At 38.0% G+C, this 25,823-nt stretch overlaps 1 protein-coding gene across 1 annotated transcript in view; it reads left to right on the top strand.

The window, feature by feature from the left end:
- The window catches only part of EDIL3 (EGF like and discoidin domains 3), a 231,014-nt gene that overhangs the window by 104,796 nt on the left and 100,395 nt on the right, over window positions 1–25,823 (top strand). The window contains exon 4 of the mRNA XM_088054435.1: window positions 11,273–11,401. Coding sequence (XP_087910561.1) covers window positions 11,273–11,401 — 129 coding nt within the window. The remainder of the gene's footprint in view (window positions 1–11,272; window positions 11,402–25,823) is intronic.

Below are 25,823 nucleotides of genomic sequence, written 5' to 3'. Positions count from 1 at the left end.
ATTTTAATAACTGGTGAAATGTTGCTTGTCATTAATATTGGTCAAGACTAAACATCCCTCTTTAAGTTGTATCACTGTGAGCAACGTAACAGGTAAAATTCAGATGTATTTCTTATCATAAAGAGAGTATAAATTGCTTTAGGGGCATGGAAGTATCAAGCAAAGTCTTGAGTGAGTTCACTCAGACAGGACCATGGGGATTTGTGCACACATGCAGCCACTTCTTTGATGATTTCTTGCAGTAAAAAATATGTACCACTTCATTCACATCATTTTTACTCCTATATTGACTTTCCATATGGCAATGACTCTTTGCAAGAGCCAAGACCTCCCTACATTTTTTTGTCTTAGAAATGGAATAGATTCTTTTTTTTTATTGTATATTATTTTGAAGTTTTGCTAATGCAATTAAAATGCATTTTACCTTTTTCTGCTGGAAGTCTTTATGATAAATTGTGCTTTACCTGAGACCATGAATGTTTGTTATTAGGTTTGATGAAAGGATGATATGTGGAATTCAGCTGCCTACGTATTGAGTAATCATATATATACATTTTTAGTAGTTTAAAAATTATTTTGGAAACAAGTATTTTTGTATTTTTTCCTTTCTCTCTATTTTTTCATTTATATAAAACTGTTGTCTCCAGTAGTCTTCTTTACAAATAAATGCCACGTGACTTCAAAGCGAAATCGTGGCAAAGACATTTTCATAAGACCCATAGTGGTGTAAAGCAATGAAATGCTAAATGCAAATTATCAGAGTGGCTGAAGATAAGTAAAAGGCAAAAAGATTTCCCAGTCCAGTCCTTATTCAAGACACAACTTCCTCTGGCTGCCATGGGATTGGTGGCTGTGTTACAACTGTTGGTATAAAAATAACAATTATGAAATTGCAATACGCTCCAATGGTGAACACAATTTTAATTTTAATTGCAACGTTCTCCCATGAATGTCCAGCTGTCTATTACTAAAAAAACATTAACATGAACTCTGCCTTTATATAGTTTGAAAATAACCTGAGAAATGTATTGGGATCCCTGAAGTTTTATTGGAATGGCTACAACAGATACAATGAAGAAGGCACAGCCCAAGAACAAAAAGGTGTGGGTAGAGATTTATGTATTCAATTTGCCTGCAGCACTGTATTTTAACAAAGCATGAATTAGCACTCTACAGTAATATTACAAGTCAGTGTTACAGTTATTCATGAATTTCATTAGTTTCGACTTTTCGACAGAATTTCATCCCGTTCAAACTGCAGAACAGTTTATTTATTAATATACACTAAGGGAAGGAGAGAGAGTATTTCAGTATCTTTTCATGTTAACCAAAAATGTCTCAATTTTATTGTTTTAATCCAGCCTCCTAAATGACAAAATATTTTTTTCTGTGTTTGTTTTCCTGCAAAGCAGTAACACTGGGCTTTTTTTTTTTTTTTTAAACAAAATACAAACCAAACATCCTGCCAGGTGTGTGCTCTGCTCTAACCTCCCATGAGCAGGGGTGGGGAGAGAACATGTAAAGCAATGTATTTCTCATCAGGTCTTGTTTTCATCTCAAGTTTTTCTAGCACAATACAGGCTATGTGATATAACATCCTAAGGAATTAAAAACAAGTTTTTTGCCTCAAACTGTTTAAGTCACACAGTTGGATGTGTCTGGTGAGCAACCTGTGTGGACACCAGGAAAGGCTCTGTGGCTTTGAGGCCAAAAGATTTTTGCTTCTTATATGTTTTTTTTTCACATATTTGTACCTTTGTAGAATACTATTGTACAATTCTACAGTTTATTCAGTGTGAGGCCAAAAGAAGGAGCGGGGGGATTACCTCATTAAATTTACTTCTAATTGGGGGTTCTCATCAATTACACTGATTTGATAAATTGATAAAAGTGTCAAAGCCCTGTATCACATGTGTTTTTGGCCATAAGTGTACCTGGAGGACCTTCAATAAGCAGTGACATATTTTTATCACTTTAATCTCATTTGGATTTTTAAGAGCTATAGGGCCAGTGGAAGTCTGCCATGCAATTCCCTAAAGAAATAAATTATTTCCCTGGGGAGTGCTGCAGCTCAAGCCCCAGCCCTGGAAGGCAAAATTTACCTGTGCTGAGAGCTGTACTTGAACACATTATTTATTACAAACTATTTCATTGTGTGTAATGGCACAAGCAGGAATTTAAAGTTAAAGCTTTGCTTATCAGAAAACACCAACCTGCAGTGTTGCTGTGCCACCTTTAACCAGTGTTACCACCATTAACCACCAAAGTAAGCCAGTACTTCCACCCAGATGCAAATGACTTCATGTGAACCGCATTAATCACAATCAATTAATTTGTATTTGTGCTGTGGAAGCAGCTGGTGCAGAGGAAGAAGATCCTGAGTGATCCTGCTCTGCGTCTTCCAAACTGAAGGCTCCTGACTGCAAACATGGGCTGTGATTTTAAGCTGGGATTCTCTGTCACTGTAGGTTTCTGGGCTGACAAAAACACCAGTGTGGAGCAGGAGTGGGAGGTGAAGAGAAAAAAGAGAAGAATGATCTAGCTAGGACAGGAGAAAGAGCTGGAGAACAGTGACAGGATCTGGAATTCAATGGGATTTAGGGTTGGGGTTTTTTTGCATGGAAATAGCAGCGTTTGATGGCATCTTGGGGAAAAAAAGTGGAAGAGGAAAGGATATATTTCCTCTGTCCTACATCCTCAGGAAAATAAATGACTGGTGTGTAACTCTTGTCTATTTCCCCTGGTTTCTGCTGTGAACAACTTTATGCCTGTTTGGACTATATATATTTCACATTTACTGATTCTCTTTCATCACTTTTTAATAATATTTCATGTCCTGAGGATAACCACCCTCTGAGGTTCTCTTCTGCTGTTTCTGTGTCATTAATGCAAGACTAGTAATTAGGACCTGACTCACAAATATGAATAGCCTAAGTTTAGGCTGTAGCATTTTTTAGTTCCCACTGGAATCCTCAGCAAGAGGACTAACTGGATTTATTCTATTTGCTGTTATAATTAAGGTTCACATCATCATTGAAGGGTTTTTTTCCCCCCATTTTCCAGTTACAGACACAAAAAAGGATGAGAAATCCTGATCATTGGCAGTTTAAAGTGCAGTGAAACAATGCAAAATGACACCTTCATATATGATGACAAGAATTACGATGATAAAAATAACACTGTTGCACAGAAATCCCAATTGCAAGTGAGCTTCTGCATTAGGTACCAAACAATATACAGTTTCTTTATTGCTGGCTCTGTTTTACTTAGGCCATTACCAGTGCAGTAAACACAGACATGGATTTGTTCCAACCATGCAGAAAATGGATTTGTTGAGTTTATTTTAATGCAGAATCTGTAGACATGAACCTTGTCAGGACTGCACTTTTGAACTAAATCTTCCAGACATCCCAACTGAAATCTGATATTTCTCCAAATATTTTAGCATTAAAAATTCAAGTCTGCAGTCCTTCAGCAGAGTTTTTACAAAATGATTCTGTTTGCAGAGGGTTTTTTTGGTTTTTTTTTTTTCTATTTGATGTAAACCAGAATCAACTGAAAAATAAATTTGGAAAATATTTCAAGTGTAAGTTGGAAAATTAATCTGGTTTTAATGAGACAAAGTAAATCAAAAAAGGAGTGGGGCAAAGAGGATGCCACACCTGGGTCAGGAAGAGTGGGAGAAGTTAGTGACAGGAAAAGGATCATCTATGAGAAAAACAGCAATGATTTTGAAAAACAGCTGCCTGGGTGGAAAGTTAAAGGAGGAGGAGGAAAAGACCTTGAAAATGTATTTTCTGTAAACTGATCAGGTGTTCTCTGGGAAGATAAAATCCTCCTGTGAAAGGTGATGCAAAGATGCAGACCAGATCTCACATTAACTCTTGTCAAAGGAGGATTTTGGGAGAGCTGGTGGGGGAAGAATACTGTGGGCATGATTCAGAAACGCATATTTAGGTGGCAAAGGGTACAAAGAGGTGAAAATCAACAGTGAAAATTGGCAAAGAAAGTTCTTAGCCTTGTAAGCTGAGGAATATGAAGAGAAATAATGGAAGAAGACTTGAGGAAAATGTCATGTAGTGCATTGAACACTTTCCCCAGCTTTTAGAGTATTTTTATGTCTCACCCTCTGTAAAATCACTACAGTGCCCACTACACTCACCATGCATCAAATTTGGGTATAATTTGTCATCAAAGGCTTGGGTGAGAAGTTTAAGACTCTTAAGGAAAGGCACTGTATATCCATCAAGAATAAATTGCATCTTTTCAGAAAATATTCCATCTATTCAGCTCAAAAAAGGTTGGGAAAGGGCTGGACAATCAGGTTAAATTTCTTCCCTGTAGAAGATTTCTATGGAACAGAATTGGAGGGAAATGTGTATAAATGACCCAAAAACATTTTGCACTCAGGGGCTGAACTTTATCTTTTTCTGCATCCAGATGGAGACACCTTGATCATTATAATCAGCACACTCCATTTGCTGCATTAAAAACAAGATAAATATTTAATCACACTGCAATTAAGTCTGGATTTCTGCCATTAGTTTATAATGAATATATAGCCAGATAGAATCTAATACACTACTAATTCACTTACGAGCCAGGCTGAACAGGTTTTTTTAAATTTTTTTTTTCCCCCAAAAGTTGGTATTTTGGGAATGTTCATGAGATGACAGTGTGTGTCATCTAATTACTTTTTCTGCTTTCCTGCATTAACATGCAGCAATCAGTTATTGTTATCAATATCCCACATGAACTGTGAATGATGTTCTGCAGTGCTTATCATTTTCAGGTTGAAATAACCAAACAAAAAGCAAGGTGTAGATCAATACAGATTTGTTGATTCAAAGTACATTTGTATCCTAACAGTGAAATAGAAGCAACAGCAGAAAATTCAAAAAGGAATAGATAAATTAAAAAAAAAAAAAAAAAAATAAAAGAATAGAAAATAAAAATTAAAAAAAGATAAAAATAAAAAAAATAAAAATAAAAATTAGAAAATAAAAAAATAAAAAATAGGAAAGGATAGGAAGGAGCTGTTGTGGTTTGGTTTATTTCCTTTTATCTTTACTTTGGGAATATTTGAGTTTGCTGGAAAAACAAGAATTTCTTGATACACTTCAGAAGCTTTGAGGGATGAGTTAGTTCAAAATGCATCTTTATTATGTTCATCATCATTAACTGATGATAATCAGTTGATAATCAGTTTGTCATGATGCACCAGCATAACCAGAGTTGGGCCCTAAAACATTTAGATGTTCAGGTATATTTTTAACACAGAATTACTTTCAAATAAAATAAAAAAAAAAAAAAAAAAAAAGAAAAAAAGAATTTCTGAGGAAGAAGGAGGAAATACTGGACTACAAAATATTAGCTCACTACTGCTGATTATTCATACTTTAGTGGCAGAATGAGCATGTTGTCTGGAAGACATTCTTGTGATTGCAGTGCTTTCAGAGGGTCACAAGCACATCAGCTGGGAACGTGCTCCTCAGATGTCCCCAAACTCTGCACTGCAAGGCAGGCACCTGGGGACATTCCAAAACAGTCTCTGTGCTGGGTAAAATCTTCACAATAATACTGAATTAAAAGCAGTAAATGGGAGGAAGATCAGAGACCCCAGCTTTTGTTACATTCCTGACCTTTTTGTGCAATAAAGCAGTTCTCTGTCAGAACCTGTAGGGACATTCCTGATGAATTTGAATGCTCATCTGCGTGTCTCTGTGGAAGATGGTCCCTTTTAAATAGGATTAGGTTATCCTTTGGATTTCTGTCTGCTGGAGTGTGAATTCTGCAATCTCACATTTGAAGGGGCAGACCTTTCAAAAATCCATTTTGAGTTTTTAAAAGGGGGATGAGGAAAGAAAAAGGTCAATGTACTTCTGAAAGAACAGCGCTCTATCATCTGTGTGTATAATGGTGGTAAAACTTTTAACTGTGTGAAGAAAACATCTGTCAGTTAGAAAATTATGTCAAATACAAAGACTCGAAAAGTTAAGCTCAATTTTTACAATTTTTTTTTTTTTTTACAATATTTTTTACAAATATTTTTAAAATACCTACTGCAGACTTTTGCTCATTTCCATGGTGGGATGGTTCAGCTTTGTCCTGAGGTTGCAGGAACTGCTGAGCAGAGCCAGTGGAACATTGGATCCCCTGGGCACTGATCCTAATTCAGGTGATAATCCTTAACTCCCTCACCATTTTTGCCATTCTGCTAGCTCCTGCAGCAAGGAGGCTGATTCCTGCCTCCCCCTAAAGTGAAGATAAGTTGTTTGTGACACTTTGCACACACTAATTTCAAAATACAGGAGATCCTGCTAAGTGAGCTCTGCCTCAGCTTATTTTGAAGATTTTGCTTTGGCAAAAGTATCATGCATTACCCAAACACAAGACAAAGGAAAACTTCCAGCTACTGACGTTAAAACTGTGTGAGAGATCTCTGATGAAGATCTCAGTTTATCAGATGGGGAAAAACCTGATTTGACATTCGTGTAAAGCCAAGAGGAACTTAGGAAAAGCTGATGCTACAAAGGCAAGCAGCTGGAGAGTACTTTTCTTTAAAATAAGAAGTAAAACTATTTGATACCTCTTATTAGTTTGATGATAGCTCCCAATATTTGTTTTGATGGGATTTGCAGCTTATTATATCATCAGAATAAGATTATATATTAATCCTACTTCGGTAATACTCCACAAAATAAATGGAGCAATTAGATTTGTATCTTTGCCTTGATGTATATTAAGGTCAATATCTAATCTAATAATTTTCATAAAATTCATATTATTTCTATATGAAGAGAAAATGGATTGATACCATCAAAAGTGCTAACATTTTGTATTTCATTTTCCTTAATTTTACTTGTAACAAATGTAGTTATTTAACATGGAGTACACATTTTTTTCTTTATTTTTTCCTCATATTTCTAATATTTCCCACTTAAGATTGACTTTGTGGGAAAAGGTGGGCTTTGATTTTTGATCACCTTTTTTAGCACACTTTCGAATTTGGGGAATCCAGCTGTATGATGAAGATGGGCTGACACTGATTTCTTGTTTAATGACATCCCCTGTAATTTCTGAATGTCTTTCCCACCAAAGCATCAGCAGATTTTATATTTGGCAAAACAAATGCCTATGCTGGATTTTTAGAGGCAGATGGCTATCACTAAATTGGTTTCCTTGCTTTCCTGGCTTTATCTTCTGTAGACAATCTCATGGTTTCTCTCAAATACGCAGTTTTCACTGCAGTATGGCATGATACAAGATTTTATTATGAAATTTTCGTTGACTCTACTTTTCAAAGGAGAAAACCGATAACATGGTTCTGCCTTGAGCCCCTTTGCAGCTCTGCTGAGGATGCATTTATTTGATTCATACATCTATGAAGTCTCAGAGGTTTTAGTAAGAACATCTAAAATTTAAAACCTGCTACGCTTTAAGTTAACTTTCAATATTTTTTCAAAAACAGCATGGGATTTCAATTGAATAATAGAATGATGTATTTTGGACTGTGCTTATTATGTTGGCTGATACCCCTGGAACTGAACAAAGAAGGACTCAAAAGAGCAGCAAAGTGAACAGATCTATTACTTTGAGTGCACAATTAATCTTGCTGACATTATTTTATAAGAACATGGATAAAAATGCCTGGAAACCATACCATTGAATTCCTCTGCTCATTAATATTGATCAAATGTTGTTGTTCTCTTTGTATTGGAAGCCACTTAAAGATTACCTGTAGAAGTATTACAGGACTATTGATTTAAAAAAACCCAATCCCTGAAGTCCACTGTTTTTGAAAATTAGTTGGCATATTTAGTTTGTTCTTTTGTTGGTTTGTTTGGGTTTTTTTTTTTTTTTGTTGGGGATTTTTGTTTGTTGGGTTTTTTTTGTTTGTGTTTTTTGGGTTTTTTTATTGTAAAAAAATATATTTGTGGACTTGCAGCTATAGATCTGATTAACAGACATATTAACCAGGCTGTCACAGAATTAATTATCCATAAGTTAATGCCATGTTGTTTAAAAACCTAGACATTCTTTTGGAAGTTGGCTGGGACTTCTCCTCATGGGCCACCTGTGCCCAGATCTTACACATTTCAATTTTGGTGCTTCAGTGGAATGATGACAGGATTAGGCCCCAGACCCTTCAAGACACTTAAATCTGCAGAAATTGCATCAATGGTCCTGTACACTCAGAAAAAATTGATTAATTAACTAATTAATTCATTTTAAAGAATGATATGTTAGGGTGTTCATGCAATTTAAATAAGGTCAAGATGTGTGAACTTAAATTTAGGCCCTTTGAAGAATTAGGAGAAGCAATGGCAGGGTGGCACAGGCTCTTAATTTTCAATCATTCATTCATTTAGAACACAGAGTTAGTCTAACCCATTTCTTTATCAATTAAGAAGTTTTAACTAGTCAAAACTAGGTGACTATTATTTTTTAATTTGAGCACAACTAATGAGGATGCTTTGTTGCTCTAAAAATAATTTTTGAATTACCAGTTTCTATGAACAACAACAAAAAAAAGCAAACAAAAACACCCAATGCAAAATACTCAACAATTATTTTGAAAAATAGTGATATTATTTGTCCATAACAACCATAATCAGGAAAAAATTGTTCATATTGTTGGTGTGGGTGTTGTTTTTGTTTGTTTTTTCCAGAAGAATGGCTTCATAGAAGAAAAACATTAGTTAGGAAAAACTATCATGTGCCAGTTTATTTATCACTATGCACCTCAGATGAACTTTCAAGCCTTTGCAGTTTGGAGTGATCTGAGAAAATGCAAAACAGAAAGAAAATCGGTGAAAGTAGGCTGAACGTGTGCTTAACAAGCCATACAGAGAAAGCAGAAAGCAAAATGAGAAAGTAATTATTCAAGGATTCATTGCTCTTGGAAGATCAGAGATCTTGCTTGCATAGGAACAATTAACATATGAGGCTGCCTGCAGGTGCTCCCCAAACTGCAGCACTGTGATAGGGGCTTGGAAAAAAAGTGCACAGTTCATGTTTGTTGGGAGGCTAAAACTGCAAATTATTAGGATTTTGTTATTATTTTTATTATCTTTATTATTTTCTTATTAAAGGTTTTCTTCCCAAATTATTATGAAGGAGAAGTAGCATGAAGCAGTAACACTTGGAAATATGCAGCAGCCGTTATCCTTGTTTTCATCTTCACGATTTTTTGCCCTTTTTTTGCGACTAATTCCATGTGGGATCATCTGCAGTAGGTTCATGTCCATTATTTTTTTGGTTCAGTGAGACATATCCCATGTTTAATGATGTACACAAGCAAAACCTCTGCAGGGCTGTGTCTTGGAACAGGCTGATGACAAAAGCTGTAATAGAAATGGGCACCTGCGTGGCTTCTCAAATTGCAATAGCCACATGGGCAATAATAACTGGGGAATATGTTCTGACATCCTCATCATTCAGTTAATTTTTATGCTTTGCAAATTAATATTTGCTTGGAGAGCGTGATTTTCATTGATGTGACGTCTGGATGCTGCTGTGAGAATCTTTCAAACCCGGCCTTGTAACTGAAAACATGAACAGGCAGACACTCAGGAACACTGAACTTGCAGCTCTTTCAAGTCTAAATCATTCCATTTGACCATTTGTTGGTTCACCAAGGTGGACTTGTCAGGTCACAACGACCCCATGGACTGCTCCAGACTGGGGGAAATGTTTGTGGCAGGCTGGGAAAGGCCCTGGGGTGCTGGTGACAGCAGCTGGAGCAGGGCAGGGAATTGAGGGGCTGCAGCGTGCCCAGAGAAGGGAACGGAGCTGGGAAGGGGCTGGAGCCCCAGGAGGGGCTGAGGGAGCTGGGAAAGGGGCTCAGCCTGGAGAAAAGGAGGCTCAGGGGGCCCTTCTGGCTCTGCACAAGTCCCTGCCAGGACGGGACAGCCGGGGGGGTCGGGCTCTGCTCCCAGGAACAGGGACAGGAGGAGAGGGAACGGCCTCAGGCTGGGCCAGGGGAGGCTCAGGGGGGACAGCAGCAGGAATTTCCCCATGGAAAGGGAGCTCAGGCCTTGGCACTGCCAGGAGGGAGGTTTGGAGTGCCCATCCCTGGAGGTGTCCAAGGATTTCCTGGAGGCGGCACTGGGTGCTCCGGGCTGGGGACAAGGTGGGCATCAGTCACAGCTTGTACTCAGTAGGTTTGGTGGTCTTATTGAACCTCTGGGATTCTGAAATTCCCAACCCTGAGTGTCAGTAAATTTTGCTTTGAATTTATGATTTCTTTCCTCCTTTGTCTGTTTTGGGTTTTTTTTCCCAAATGCAATTTAAAGTGAGTGAATGTTTATGACATTGCATTTCAACAAGCAGCAGTTATCGCCTTTCAGGGTATGTGGCACAGGCTGCAAATAACATACATTATATTGAATGTACAAATCACAGACAAACTTGCACATGGGGCTTTCTAAACAATGTTTACCACTTCTTTAAAATGAGACTGGAAAAAAAAATCATCAAAATAATGGTTTCTTCTGGTAGGAGTCATGTTGTGGGAAGTATTAGTAAGATAATAAAATGTAAGTAGCTCTTTTACAGTGCTGTTAAATGAGTAAACTCAAGACCTCCAGTCAAACTATTCCATTTTTCAAAGGTATTTAAAGTTATAGTAATTGCAATCCTAACAGATCTCCATGCTGAAATTTTATGCATCCTAGCATGTGGCATGTTGGTTGAAAGGAAAATTTAGTCAGAAGAGCTTTTTCAAATCATCTTGAGGTGGCTATGCTGCAAAGGCACCGAGTGGAAAAGAACAGTTGTTTTGGTAGCTGCTAACTGCTGGCCCAGATACTCAGATTCCAGAAAGTCACCTGGAGCCACAGCAAAGATCTCCTCAGACTGCTAACTTGACATGTAGTGATCATTCAGGGACATTGTACATGTCACTCCGTGCATGATAGGCATGTTTGATTAATACCTATTTCCTCAGTGGTGCAAAAGTTAGAATGCCTGTTATCTTTAACAGAAGAGCAAGATTTAGCCTCACTGTCTCTTGTCTTCTCTCACATTAAAAACTAATGCCGTGATTAATGAGTAGTGACACGCTTCATATTTTTTTTCTCGTTCATAAAAATCCTTGCTGGCAAGTTATCTGAAGTAAGTGAAGGGTGTATTTTACTGAGTTAGTGGAATATAAAGGCCCAAGTAAGGCATTTTATTTCTTTAATAAATGCTTATAAATGGCTGGAAGTATTATGGTTGTTTTTGTGGATGTGTACATACTTCTGTCTCTCTTTTTTTTTTCTCTCAGGACCCTGCCTTCCTAATCCATGCCATAATGGTGGGATGTGTGAAATTAGTGAAGCGTACCGAGGCGACACGTTCATAGGCTATGTTTGTAAATGTCCACAGGGATTTAATGGGATTCACTGCCAGCACAGTAAGTTCCACATGGTAAATTTTATTGTATTTATAGATAGGAGCCTTTTTATTACCTGCACTGTTAAGGATTAATATCGGATCTGCTTTTCTGGAGTATATATCAGACTTTGGCCTTTATATTATGAGCAAGCTAATGCCACAGAATGCTGCTGCTGCCTTCAGAAAATGACCTGACTACCAATCCACTGGACACAACAGCACATGATTTGCTACACGTTTTAGACCATGGCAAGGACAAGGTAAACATATTTTGCAGGGATTTAATGCCTATGTGTGTTTGAAGCTGAAGGACTATCTTATCTCAGCAGTGTTTGCTTTGATTAATGATAAGAAAAAAAAGAAAAAGGAAAAAATAACTGAGATTTTTTGAATAAATAAATATGTCTTCTACATCTTTCTTTAGCTATGTCTTTATAAATAATGGAGAAATGTTTTGAATCACAGCATTTAAGTTCAAGGGCAGAACCTCCAGACTTACATCAGATGTAAATTTAAACCTGTCTAAAATACAGTTTCAGGGTCTCTTTCTAATTCTTATCATTTATTTGGAGAGTATTTCCTGTTCTCAGGTCAGATTTGGAACAGCAGGTCAGTATTCTCAGAGTGTGTAGGTAGAGAACATGAATGTCACGGGGAAAGAAATTTTGGGTGTGCTGGATTTGGCTGGAGCAGAGTTAAATGTCTTCACAGTAGCTGGTGTGGGAATTTATGCTGGAGCCATCATTGATAATTCAAAGATGTTTTAGTTATTGCTAGGTAGTGCTAACACGGAGTCAGGAGCTTTTCTGCTTCTCACTCCACCAGCAATCGAAACCAATATTGAGGGATAGTCATCTGCTAGTGACTGAGCAGTGTGTGCTAACCTATAAATGTAGTCTTCATTGTCTGTTACTTAAATAGAAACTGGTTTTTTTTTGTTTTTTTTTTCAAATTCAAAGCTCATTTAAAACAAGTGCTTGCCTGAGGAGAAGCTCACAAGATAAATTTTGGGGTTTCCGTTTTGTGCATGAATGGTTCTTAAACCAAGAGTAGCGTGGCTCTTAGAATCTTATGCTGTTGATGCATTTGGAAGCCAGCTGTTACTCAGAAGGTAAAAAACTCAAGGAAACAGTCAAGAATGCAGTTCCACTCACATGTAAAAATCAGCTCAGTCATTCAGATCAGAGTGAACAGGCACTGAATCTAGCCTACCTGAATTAATTGCTCCTATTAGACACTCCTCTATAATTTGAACTGCCAAGGACCAATACAGTCCAGCTCAGCTAACATCTTCATGTTTGTTATGTCACTTAAATACTCAGAGGAACGTGTCTCCAAAGACTGGAATGTCATTAACTTTGTCCACCCCCACAGTTAATTGCATGGGTAACGTGGGCAATGCCACTGACTTAATCTAGTGAAAATATACACCCTCCTCCTCCACTGGGAGCACGGGAATGAGTGGCGGATGTCCAGCCACGTGGATGAGCTCGTGTGAAAACACATGGACTCATGTGCTCAGGGATGCTCCATCACAGGACCTGTCACCTGGCACACAATGCTGCTTCCATCAAATATCAAGGAGCTGACCTTTGTTAAAGAAGTAAATAATACCACAAGTTCTCATTGAGAAAAACGTGTTGCTGAGCACGAGCTGTCTGTGGAATGCCATCTTTTGTCAGCTAATTAATGAGCAAAGAACTTACAGCTGGTGCATCGTGGAGTGATTCATCAGAGTTGTTTGCTGGGTCCACAGAACCCTTTTAAAAATATTGAGGTAGATAGGGTTAGCTAATGATCCTGATAATCAGCACAGGGTGTTTGTGTCAACTTCAGGACAAAATAAAGCTCTCACAGAGTTGATCCAGGCTCACCACAACCCCAGAAGGCAGCTGAAGTGATTTGAGGAAAGACAAGTTTTTGTGAAGAGTTATTTTTTGGGGGAGAATGAAATTTAGTCCTTTTCAGATAATCTGATTTAAGATGGGATGGTAAGTCAGAGTCCATATCCAGGTGTTCAGAGGGTCTCTGGAGATGGGAGCTGTGAGAGGCAGCCACAGAACTCTCTGCAGTCAGGGAGAACTGTGGGGTTTTCAGAGGTGGACTTAATTTAACATTTATATACAACATCACCTTAGCTGAATTCACAGTGTTCCTTTGATACAAATTCCTCTGCTTCATGAAATTTAGCAATTCAATTCTGAACTCACTGTAAATCAAGTAAGAAGTCTGCTGAATTTATCATAAAGATATAAATTAAAATGACCTTATTACAAGGCACATCCCTTCTACACTGTCAAGAATTCCAAAAACCACATTCTGGTTCTCTTGTACAAAGCTTTTTATCTTGGATTCCTTTCATGTCTAATATTTTGTTTCCAAATCAATTAAGCCAGGTGATTGATTCTGCAGTCAAGATTCATTCTCAAAGCTAGTACTTTATCATTCACCTCAACAAACACCCTGACTGTTTTTCTAAGATTTTTTTGACCTTTTACCCATGTAAATAATATGTAAACTAGAGATCATTAGCAATTTTACTGACTGTATGTTCTTGATTTATTGCAAAACTGATATTAATTGGCTGTGGTTGCCTAGAAAGATTGTGATTACCCAGTGGCAAAAAAAAAAAAAAAAAAAAAGTTTCCCATTTCAAAGCTCATAAATCAACCAAAACCAGGAAAGTAGGTAGAGGCAAATCCTAGACAGGATTTTGTGTCAATACCTACATCAAATCTATTCCTTAAATATTCCTCCATTGTTTAAGAGGATTTTATTCTTCCATTTACTTCTGATTGGAATGAAGATTTATCTCAAAGTCTCTCCTGGAGACAGGCTGGGAGAGCTGGGAATGTTCCCCTGGAGAAGAGAAGGCTCCAGAGAGACCTCAGAGCCCCTTCAAGCCAGTCTGTGATTCTGTGTTAAAATAGCCTAGAACAAGTCAAAATCCATGGAAATACCCCAGAAGTTGAAATGGGCAGCTTTTTCACCCCAAAAGCAAAAATGAAACCAAAATAAAACAAAACACAAACACAAATAACCAAAACAAAAACCAAACTAGCAAACAAACAAAACTAACCCCCCCCAAAAAAGCAAAACAAACAAAAAAATCACAAAAAACCCCAAAACAACCAATAAAATATGAAACCAAAAAAAAAAAGTCATACAAACAAACATGAGAAAAAAGAGAAAAAAAACCCCTTACAACACAAAAAAACCCCCCAGAACTTAGAAAGATATGTACAGTATGCATTATTGTGATTATCACGTAGAGACTGCCTACCAGAAAAAATAGGAATTTGAGACCTTAGACATAACATGTGTTACTGGTAGCTGAAAGGACAGAGATCCAACCAGGAAAATTCACGTTTGAAGCAATACAGGATTCAGATTTAAGGATTTGATTTGCAATTTTCTTTATTTTCTGCAAGTGATTTTATTTTCATTAACTCTGCCAGACATAACTAAAATCCTTGCACACCAAGAGTAAGGGGTTATTAATCAAGCACATTTAATAATGCAATCGAACCCTTCCTAGAGTTTTACTGAGTTTTCTGCTTTCTTTCTCCACATCATGGATGGCCTGTGATGTTCACATCTGCTACAAAAATGTGTTGGGAAACTGCACAGTGGGACCCTGTGGCAGAGTAGATTTCCATTATACCTTGGGACATCATTCCAGCTATCCATGGGACAGTGGATTTTCCTGTGGTGGCACAGCTGGAAAGACCAGTGGCCACACGTTTCTGGCCACCTGACCTGATGCATAATCTCTACCAGCAAATTCCGGTATAAAATCAAGGAATCTCCTCAGCTGGAAGGGACCCACAATAATCATCAAGTCCAAACCTCATTCCTGCATCCCAAAACCCCACCCTGGCCATCCCTGGAGTGGTGTCCAAATGCCCCTGGAGCTCCGGCAGCCTCAGGGCTGTGCCCGTTCCCTGGGGAGCCTGGGCAGTGCCAGCACCCTCGGGGGGAAGAACCTTTCCCTGATCTCCATCCCAAATCCCTGCCCCAGCTCCAGCCGTTCCCTCAGGCCCTGTCCCTGTCACAGGAGCAGAGATCAGAGCTGCCCTTCCTCTTCCTCCCATGAGGAAGCCGTAGCTGTGCTGAGTCTGCCCTCAGTCTCCTGCAGCTGAACACACCAAGTGCCCTCAGCTGCTCCTCACGCGGCCCCTCCAGGCCCTTCTCCATCCCCACGGCCCTCCTTTGCACATCTCTGACAGTTTAATGTCATTTTTATTCTGTCAGGCCCAGAACCGCACGCACCATTCCAGGTGAGGCCGCCCCGGCCCAGAGCAGAGCGGGACAATCCCTCCCTGGCCGGGCCGGCCCTGCTGGGCCTGGTGCCCCAGGACAGGGATGTCCCTCCCGGCCCCAGGGCACGGCCACTGACCGGGAGCCCCGGTCCCTTTCCCTGGCTCTGCTTTCCAGCCTCTCGTTCCCCAGTCTGTCCCTACACGCGGGGTTATCCCATCCCAGGTATCACAATGACTTTTCCAGCTGCCAGGAAGGAATTGCTGTGAGGAGGGAGCAGAATGCGGCATGGGTTTTTGTGTTAACAATGAATGGGTGCTCTTGTTAAACCACTCCTGGCTGCAGCTGGGTGGCAGGGCACTCCAAAAACCATTCCCCACAGATGGTTTTCATGCAGCTGCCCTGTTTTGAAGACTGAAACCCATTGTTTTCTTGCACAGATGCAAGTTGCTCCAAGCCAAGTGGGCAAATTTAATGTACCAGTCTGCATGTAGTTGCACCACCCCAGATTTTCATCCCATGCTCCTCCTGGCACACACAAACTATGGTTCCTCCATATTATTTGGAGAAAAATGTCTGTTTGGGGTGTTCTAAATGTAAAACAGATGTTCCTTTTTATTCTGGAGGGGGCAGGTTAATCTTTCATCACAATTAGCTCTATGAATAGTTTTAATAAATTATACTGTCAACAAGACACTTAATGATATAGCAATAAACTCTATAGTATAGTACCCAGTTGCATGAGTATAATCCTTGTCAGCATTATAGAGCTGAAATTTGAAAACTATTCCTGTGTTTGACCAAAAGCTTGGACAAGAAAGGAAGGAGGAAGGATGTATCATTATTTGTGAAACTTCTAGACTTTAACTCTATTAAAACGTGAAAGGAAGTGGGCAATTTGAAAGATATCTAAGAGAGATCACCCACCAGTAAAGAATATAAAAACAAACAGCCACTGAAGGGTATTGGAAGAAAAGTCGGTAAAATGTTCACAAAATTGAAGCTGTGACATTGGGCTGAAGGAAATGGCAGAACCAAAAAATTTGGGAGCCCTGGTGGCTTTCTCCCATTCACAGAAGTCCAGGAAAACTTGTGTGGGAACTGCCTGGGAAAAAAAAAAATACTTCTGATGAGGTACAGGTTTTTCAGCTGAAAATGGAGGATGTTTTACTGATGGATCCTCTTACAACAAATGTGTGTGAGATTGGACAACAGTGACACCAATTTTGGGGCAATTGGAAGGAGGTGTTTGTTTTCCTTGAAGTCCTCAGGCAACTGGGGCTTGCCCCCCTACTTGAAGATTTTATTTGATTCAGTAAGAGCCAGAGATTGCCTTAAAGTCTCAGGTAGGAAGTATAATATCCCCACCAATTTTGTTTCACTCTTCTTAGAATTTGCTTGTATAGCATTGTTCATTCTTTTTATCCACACACACTTCAAATAGCTTTTTTTTCCTTGTTGAATTACTGATCTTAACAATTTCCTCATACATAGTATATTGAGTTTCAAAAGTCTAATTTTGCTGTATATTGAAAAGAAAAATCCCTTTTCAATTTCAAGCCTGCTGTCTTTCAGCATCTTTAAATGTTTCATCCTTTGTCTATTATAAGACTGGAAGAAAAGCAGATTCTGAATGCCTTGTGTACACCACCTGTTATTTTGCAGACATTTTTTATGCGCCCTCTCACTCTTCCCTGTGCATCCAGTTAAAATCGTTGCCTTTTCTGTGCAGTGTGTTGGTTTTTCTTGCACTTTTAAATCGTTTCTCAATGGCCTTCTCAAAACCTTCTTTGTTCAGTGGTGTATTTTACAGCAACAATGACCTATACTGAAGAGAAAGCTGTAAGATTTATTTGCCAGAAGATCCTTACAACACTTTCTATATTGTTTATGCAGCATTTTGTTGTTAAATTTCTTTCTTATATATATTTTTTTTTTAATCCCTCTTTTAACCAGAACTGGGTATGGAGCTGAGGCTTTTCTTAAGCAGCCCTTGGTGATGGCTAAGTTTGTTTCATAAGGTGTCATAGTGGGAGGAAATAGATCTTCCTGATTGTTTTGTGGTTTTATGGCAATATTAAGCAGAGGGGTTGGATTCCTTCCAGCCTAGGCACTGACTGAATTACATAATGAATGGTGCTTTTAAGAAGATCTGTGTTTCTATGGTGCAGAAATCACTTAGGTTGTCAATAGCCATTACAAACTTTTTTTGTAGGTGGGTAAATCTGTCTTTCCTTAATTAGTGTCTTTCTTAAGGACTAGTTTGTTTTGTTGTGTTTTTTTATTGTGGAAAGAAATTAATATTCCAAAAATGCAGGACTTGCTGTTTGATTGCAAAAGAGATTAAATTTGTTCATGTTCTGCATTAAAAGAGATAGCATATGGAGATGTTTTATACATACAAGTTTCTCTTTATATTTGAATAAAAAATTAGAAGTACTGAATGAAAGGAATCCATTCTAAATTTGAGAATAGTTATCCCACTGTAGGTCTACATCAAACATTCATTTTTTTATAACAGAAATATTGAAATAAACTATCTTAGGGTGGACTGAGTCCCAGGGAAGAGCTGTTGAACAAGAGTAGAGAGGTATGGTTAGGGGAAGAACACATGAAAACTTTGGCTGGACAAAGCATCTATTTTGCTTTTTTTTTATTCCACTTTTTGTGCCCATTTAGGTAGACACCACAACCCAAAACTCAGTTTCAGCCACTGTGATGATTTAGGGTCAACACAGCCACCTGAAGATTTAAAAGAAGAACTGCTTTCAGTCTTTGTTGCACCAGCAGTTTTCTAACAGATACACCAGCACATTCCTGTGAGGAAGATAAAGAAATAAATGAAATCTTGAAATCTGATTGTTTAGCAAGACAGCACTTATCACTTAAAATTTTGTCATACAGGGGTGAGGTCTGATCCATCTGTGTAGGAAGGAGCTGTTAGGGAAAAAAAACAAAAAAAAGAACAGAAAAACAAACAAACAAACAAAAACTTTCATAATTCAGATATTTTTCTTGGTTTTATTGTTGTGCTCCTGTAAGAGCTACTGTGCTCAGCCATCTGAATGTGTAGGTGTGTCAGGGATGCAGAATTAAAATATTGTATTTGTGTTAGGAACCCGTGCTGGCACATGGCTGTGCAGTTCTCTATTACTATATTAAACATTGGTACTGCTTGTTGAACTAGCTGAAAATTTTATGAGTAGCTTTATTGTTTGGAAAGCAAACAATTTGCATTGCAACTTTTTCAGAAAAATTAAGAGAATGAAAACTAATTCAGTTCTCAGGGCTTGTTTTTATACTATAGTTCCAGTGAGAAGTTTGAAGAAGTCAAAGATCTTAGAAGGAAGATCCAGGAGTACATTCAGTAGTCTAGCTACTCTTTTGAAATTATAAGCAGTATTTTTTTCATGTGGATACACTTTTGAGATCAAGCAAGTGTACAGGGGGAGAGAAGGATATTGCATCAGACTCATTGCCTGTGTAAGCAAAACTTGAAAAATCAGTCCTTGTGCTTGAAGCTCAGTATAAAGATAAAATGGTCTAGTGGCAGAAACCAGTCTGCATCACAAATTAATCCCTTTGTATTCATAAAATATCTCAAGCAAAACCCACGGTGCTGTCACATTTTCATGTGAATACCCAGGATATTCACGTAGTTTGCATTTATTCTGCATTTATTCTTAAATAACGTACAATTATTTCTGTAGATCATCTGGCTGAGAGTTTTAGTTTGAGTCAGGAGTGCATTTTTAAATAAAATCTCTTGATCATATCTACTTACTGCACTTTGCTTTGTGTGACAGCAGGCTGAGAGCACAAGAACTGGATCCCTGTGAGATTAAAATAATCTAAAAGAAAATAGCCCAGCAGGCTGAAATTCCTGGGATGTGACATACTAGGAATCAACTTAAAACCTTCTGGGGGGTAAATGGAAATTCAGGCCACCCAGACATTCTAGAATTTGTACAGAGAAAACATGCCTGGGACCTGTGTAGGGATGTGCAGACCTTGTGTGCTCAGCTCAAAGGGTTTCACTCTGCACATACAATTCTGTTAGACCATGCTTCTTACAAATGTAGGCATAACTTTTGTTTTTTTCTCAAAGTACACTGAAAACTACTAATAGATCTCGTTTTTCTTCCTTTTCTTATCATGTGCTAAGTGTCTGATGTCATGAGACACCCCTGGCTTTCTGACAGCCGTGCTTTGGCTTGAGATTTGTTCGGTCCTCTGGTGTGATTGTCTGATTCTGCCAAAAATAATGATGCTCTTCACTGAAAATTTATCCCCATCAGGATTCTGTTTGAATCAGATCACCAGGATTGTCTGGAAACTAACTGCACTAAGGGACTTCCAGTGGGATCACAGAATGTGGCCAGTGCTAGGTCCTAGAGAAGTGAGGAGATGGGACCATGCAGAGGGACATGAATGGCATTACTTGTGGCTGCCCCATCCCTGGAAGTGTCCCAGGCCAGGTTGGACAGGGCTTGGAGCAGCCTGGAATAGTGGAAGGTGTCCCTACCCATGGCAGGGGTTGGAATTAGATATCTTTAAGATCCCTTCCAACCCAAATCATTCTGGGATTCTAGGATTCCTTAAGAAGTGAAACCACCAGCTCTACATTTCCAATAAATTCAATTCAGGAATTACATTCAGAAATTGTCCCTGTTACAACAAAACATTAACAGTGAATTGCTGTTCCCTGGTCCAGATGTGTAGACACTGTACCATAAAAGAGTATTTAGATTGTTATTTACCTCCAAATAATAGGTAAGCTTTGTAATCTTGTCAGATCTCCTTTTACCCTCCCCACAAGTCAATAAGGAGGCACCTGGCTCTGAAAAATGTATTCTGTGTGATCCTTTCACATACCTAGCAGAGCTGTTTATGCATACAGTCATTACTCACAGGTAGTTTTTAGTTTGCTTAAGAGCAACATTATTTTCCATACCAGAAATTGTCACTCTTAGAGAGAAATTAATCTGCTCCCTTCTCATCCTCTCCATTTTCCTTGTCACTAAATATTTGAGAGCTTCAGGATAATTCTCCAGAGGACATACACCAAAATTAGGAAAAGAATGCAAGATGAAGAGAGCCTTTGCTCAAATGTAAAATTAGGAGTTTAAAATGCTTATTTCTGACTTCATGATGTCAGTGCTCATAACAGGGAGAGAACCTCCTCCCATTTCTCAGCAAAAGTAGAGATTTTTACAGGAATTGTAGCACCCACACCATTAGGTTATGGCACAGATTCTATGTACAGACTGAAAGAAAAAAATTTTTCTTTCTGAACCAGACAGTCATTGCTGATGTGATGGAACTGCTGCATCTTTTGTTGGGGTCTTCCTTGTCACCTTTGCAGAGGAGACAAGGAAATCACCACAGTCCAAAAGGTAAAAATGGTGATGAGTGTTTCTTTCCTTGGTGACATTCACCAACCTGCAGCTGTAGATTAAATTTAAGATCCATTAACAGTAAAACAAACACATATTTATGAGCAACTCAGACTCTGAATTCAAAAACTGTCAGCAAAGAGTAGAAATTACCTCTGTGCAGCACATATATGTGCACTTATGCAAGTGCCTCAGAAAATTTTTTTTAATTGTTTAAATGAGATTTATCCAGATTTGCCATAAATGAATACACTTCACCCTGCGTATATCAAATAAAGACATGTGTTAAAAACATAACCATCTGGCTTTTTAATTTCAGAACATACATCTTTGTATCTTCTAGGACTTGTTTGTCTAATGACATTTTTAAAAACCTGTGCCATAGCCATGCTTATGTAAGAACAGTGCAATCCTACCCTCACTCTATTCTGAAATGCATAAACAACTGCATTTTGAAGTGTTACAATTATTTTGAGATGTCTGAAGGGAAGTAATGCTAATTTACTGGTTTGGGTTCAAGCTCATTGTGAAAATAATTGGACTTACTGCCACGTGCCCACCTACACTCTCTTAGCAAATCATCCAGTTGCTCCAATGCTGAATAATTTAACCTACTCCTGAAGCTGAGATTTTTCGGAGCATTGCATGTAATGAAAAATGATTCACCAGTTGATTCACTTTTTAATAAGATTTTTTTTTCTTTTCCTCAACTACAGTTTAAATGATTTGTCAAATGCTTGTTATATATAAATAGCCAATTATTTTAATAAGGTTCATTGGAAACGCCAGGAATAGTTGCCCTGAAGATGTACTTCTACAGTATAAAATTAAATGGTAAGTTACTTAATGGGATGAAGGCTTTCATGCCAGTATTCATTAAAAGTAATTAAAAATGAAAAATCTGCTTCAATACATATTAAAACTTTTAAAGTACCAACCCCTTTAAAACTAATAAGGAACGTCCTGGCTAGGCTATTGCAAAATTCCATTAGATTAAAATTACCTCAGATGAAAAGCCATTAAATAGCCATTTAAACAGGTAAATAGAAGATCAGGAAATACTGACTTGTCCAGTGTTGGAAGTATGACTCCACAGAGAACATTGTAATAACTTTTCAGTGGCTATAAGGAAAAGATAAGTATTTTGCATAATAGAGAGTAGGTACCTATGCAGAGAATAATTTCACTGCATGGTCTATTTTATGAGAGTTCTCAAAAATGAAATAGGGATGAAAAAGTTTCTAAAAATACAAAAAAAAAAAAAAATCTTGTTAACAGCACAAGATATATAACTATTGTGGCAAGGATTCTTGTAAAGCCTTATTTTAAATCCTTTGAAGTAGACAATTTAAAGTGAAAATATATTCTGGAATACACTCAGTTGTGTCTTTTCCTTGATTATTTTTTTAGTTATTATTTCTCTGGTAGTTTTTAATTTAACCTTAGCATTCTGAAACCTGTGATTATAGTTACTATTGTATGGAAATGAAGTCACTTCAAAACTTTAAATTTCATTTCAAATTTTCCTTTAAGCGAGGGTAGCGTAGGGGAAGTGCCACTATAGAATGCAAGGAGAAGTTGTAGAATGTGGTAGATAATAAATAGATTTTAAACTGGATTTCTAAATACATTCCACTACTCATTTCACTGATGCTATAACAGAATAACTATAATATGGAACAGAAATGTAAATTATAGGTAGAAAAGCTGACAGAGTGGAGAAAAAAATTAGTCATCATGAAAAATGCTGGTTTGTCTAAATTGAAGATTTTACTTATCATACAAAATTTAAAAAGGTATTAATTAAAATAAAACTTAAAAATAGTCTTTTCATTTTCTCAGAGCCTGTATTTTTTACAAATCAAAGTGAAGAGGATCATACTATATATTCCAATTTTCTAGAAACAAGTTGACCTAAATATATTTCAGAACCAATAGGATGGAAAACACCACTGGATTGGTACCAGGGGCATTAAATATTTTCTTTTTTTATTATTTTTAAGGAGTCTAGTTACAGAAGTATATTTAAAATGTGTAAATTAGAATTTTTAAAGAAGCCTAAGAAGAGCTAAATTTGCTCTGAAAAAAGAATGTAAGAATGCTTGAGGAGCAGATTCTGAAGGAATTCTAGACAGGAGCAATTGAATTTTTGCCACAATTGGTTTTGCTTTGTCTTTAGTTGGTGAAGAATATTAATGGTGCGAGGTATCTCAAACATTCATGCATCACCAAGCAAAAAAACTCTGAATTTTGCCCAGATATTGTTTTTATTTCCGTGGCTTGCTTGTTTAGAAGGTTTCTTCTGAGTTTAGAACACAACTATAGTAACTCTCTTGCCTGCTTGCTGCCTTCAAAAAGAGCCACAGGATGGTTTGGGTTGGAAGGGACCCCAGAGCCCCTCCATTCCCACCCCAGGCACGGCAGGGCCAGCTCCCAGTGTCCCAGGAGCTCCCAGCCCCAATGTCCAGCCTGGCCTTGGGCACTGCCAGGGATCCAGGGGCAGCCCCAGCTGCTCTGGGCACCCTGTGCCAGGGCCTGCCCACCCTGCCAGGGAACAATTCCTGCCCAAGATCCCATCCAGCCCTGCCCTCTGCCACTGGCAGCCATTCCCTGGCTCCTGGCCCTGCAGCCCTTGGCAATTGTCTCTCTCCACCTTTCCTGCGGCTCCTTCGGGCCCTGCGAGGCCCCAGGGAGCCGAGGCCAAAGCTTCTCCTGTCCGGGCTGAGCAATGGCAGCTGTGGCAGCCTTTCCTGGCAGCAGAGCTGCTCCGTCCCTCTGCTCATCCTGGAGCCTCCTCTGGGCCGGCTCCAGCAGCTCCAGGTGCTCCCTGTGCCGGGCCCCAGAGATGGAGGCGAATAGAACGTAAAATATTTGTACTGAATGTTTCGGCAAGAACCCTAACAGTCCTGTGGTGGATAATCCTGGAGATTTACCACAGTATCTTGTTCCAAACACTCTCAGGAGGAGGAAAAACCCATACAGAATTAGGAGAGCAGGGGTACAATGTTTAACCTCTAAGGGTGGAGGAGAAAGAGGTTTGCACTCTTTTTGTCTCAAGTGTTAAGCTGTTTTCTTCTCTTTCTGAAGACCACATAACAGGGATATCTGAACAGTGAATGACACATAACACTTGAAGTTTCCTGCAGGTTCTTTTGGCATGGTCTTTTTGGAGTTTTCTGTGGTCACAAAACTGGCTTTGAAGAAGCAGTGAAGCCTCTGAATTCTAACACATGCCCTGTCTTGTGCTAAATGTTAATACATCCAATTCAGATTTAATAATATATACTAAATTCCTGTATTTCACAGATACATGCCACTTTTCTTTTTATAATGTTTCACACCAGTGTTGAGCCAAACACGTGCTAGTGCTTCTTTTTGCATCATCTTAATTAAATCAAGGATCAGTTTTAGCTGAAGTTACAGTTTATCTGTTTACATAAATTACAAACAAACATTCATTTGGAAATGTGTTAGAGACTTTCCTAGACCTCTAATTAAGATTATTGAAATAAATTATTATCATGAAAATTGTTTCTATATTCTGAATCTCTTAGCCAAAAATTGAAGGTTATCCACCTATGCTTTTTCTGATGCTTTTACATTCTTTTTAAATACATTTATTTACTTATTCATGTATTAGCTTTTTAGGGAAAAATCCAAAACTAGAAGTTAACCTAATTTAGGAGACCTTTACAATTTAGGCTTGTTTTTATAAACCTTATGAATACGAGGAATAATTCTTTAATTTGGGGATTTTTTGGTAAGTATTTTAACAAAACTGTCTTACTCTTAAAAAAGATGTGTCTTTCTATGTGTGAATTTCTGTAATCCTTCAGATTTTATGCTGTCACTGAGTAGCTCACTTTTAAGGTAATTTTATTAAATTTTAGTTTCTCATGAGTCAGATTATTTAGCAAATAGAACCAGTATAATTTCATTATTTTCAGTGGAGCTTTGCCATTTAGTATTCCATAAAAATATTTGGTGCTTGAGCAGCTTGGTGCAAATAAAAAAAATGACTTATGCAAGCTGAGTTTTTGATATTAGAAAATTCATAGTGAAAAGTTTGACTATCTGAAAGCTCAAGCTTAAACAATAACAAGATACTTCAAAATTCTGCAAGCAAGATCATACTTTTTGTGTGATCTTACTGATTTAATATTGACTTGAGCAATTAGATCATTCAGGATCAATATACAATACAGAAAAGATACCTAGAATGCATTTTAAAAATCTATAAAGAACCATCAGGCAACTACAAGAATAGCTTGGCTTAAACTCCAGCTTAAAGATAATTATTCTGTATTACCTTTTTGTCCACATTATGCCAGTTTCCAAAAGCAAAGACATTTGAACACATTGTCAGCTATATAAAAGTTTTATTTTGATGTAGAATTGGGTAGGGAAGTATTTCAGGTTTTCTTTAAAAATATTAAAATCTGGGGCACAGGAGGGAGTGTGAAATTACTCAGACTGGGAGTTGATCTTTATCCAGTTTTTGGCTGTGGGTCTTCACAGCAGCCAAATATGAATCAGATATAGCTAAATGATTTTTTGTTCCTAAATTATACTAAATTGTATCCTAAACTGACTTTATTATGGGGAAGAAAAATATTTGCAAAATACTGTATTATGTTTGATCAGTTCTCCTAATAAAGACCATGTCTTCCAGTGAAGACTCTTGAACATAAATGCTGTTTCTGTGATGGGCCAACCACTTTATCACAAAGATTGAAGACAAAATACAGAAGACTGGTACACAAAATCAGAAGACTGGTTTTAAAA

The sequence above is a fragment of the Pseudopodoces humilis genome, chromosome 4, assembly GCF_049639895.1.
Source record: "Pseudopodoces humilis isolate 2021_Gansu_Grassland_sample_001 chromosome 4, ASM4963989v1, whole genome shotgun sequence".
Taxonomy (NCBI): Eukaryota; Metazoa; Chordata; class Aves; order Passeriformes; family Paridae; genus Pseudopodoces; species Pseudopodoces humilis.
Note: the sequence above shows the minus strand (reverse complement) of the source record. Positions and strands in the feature narration are given on the sequence as shown.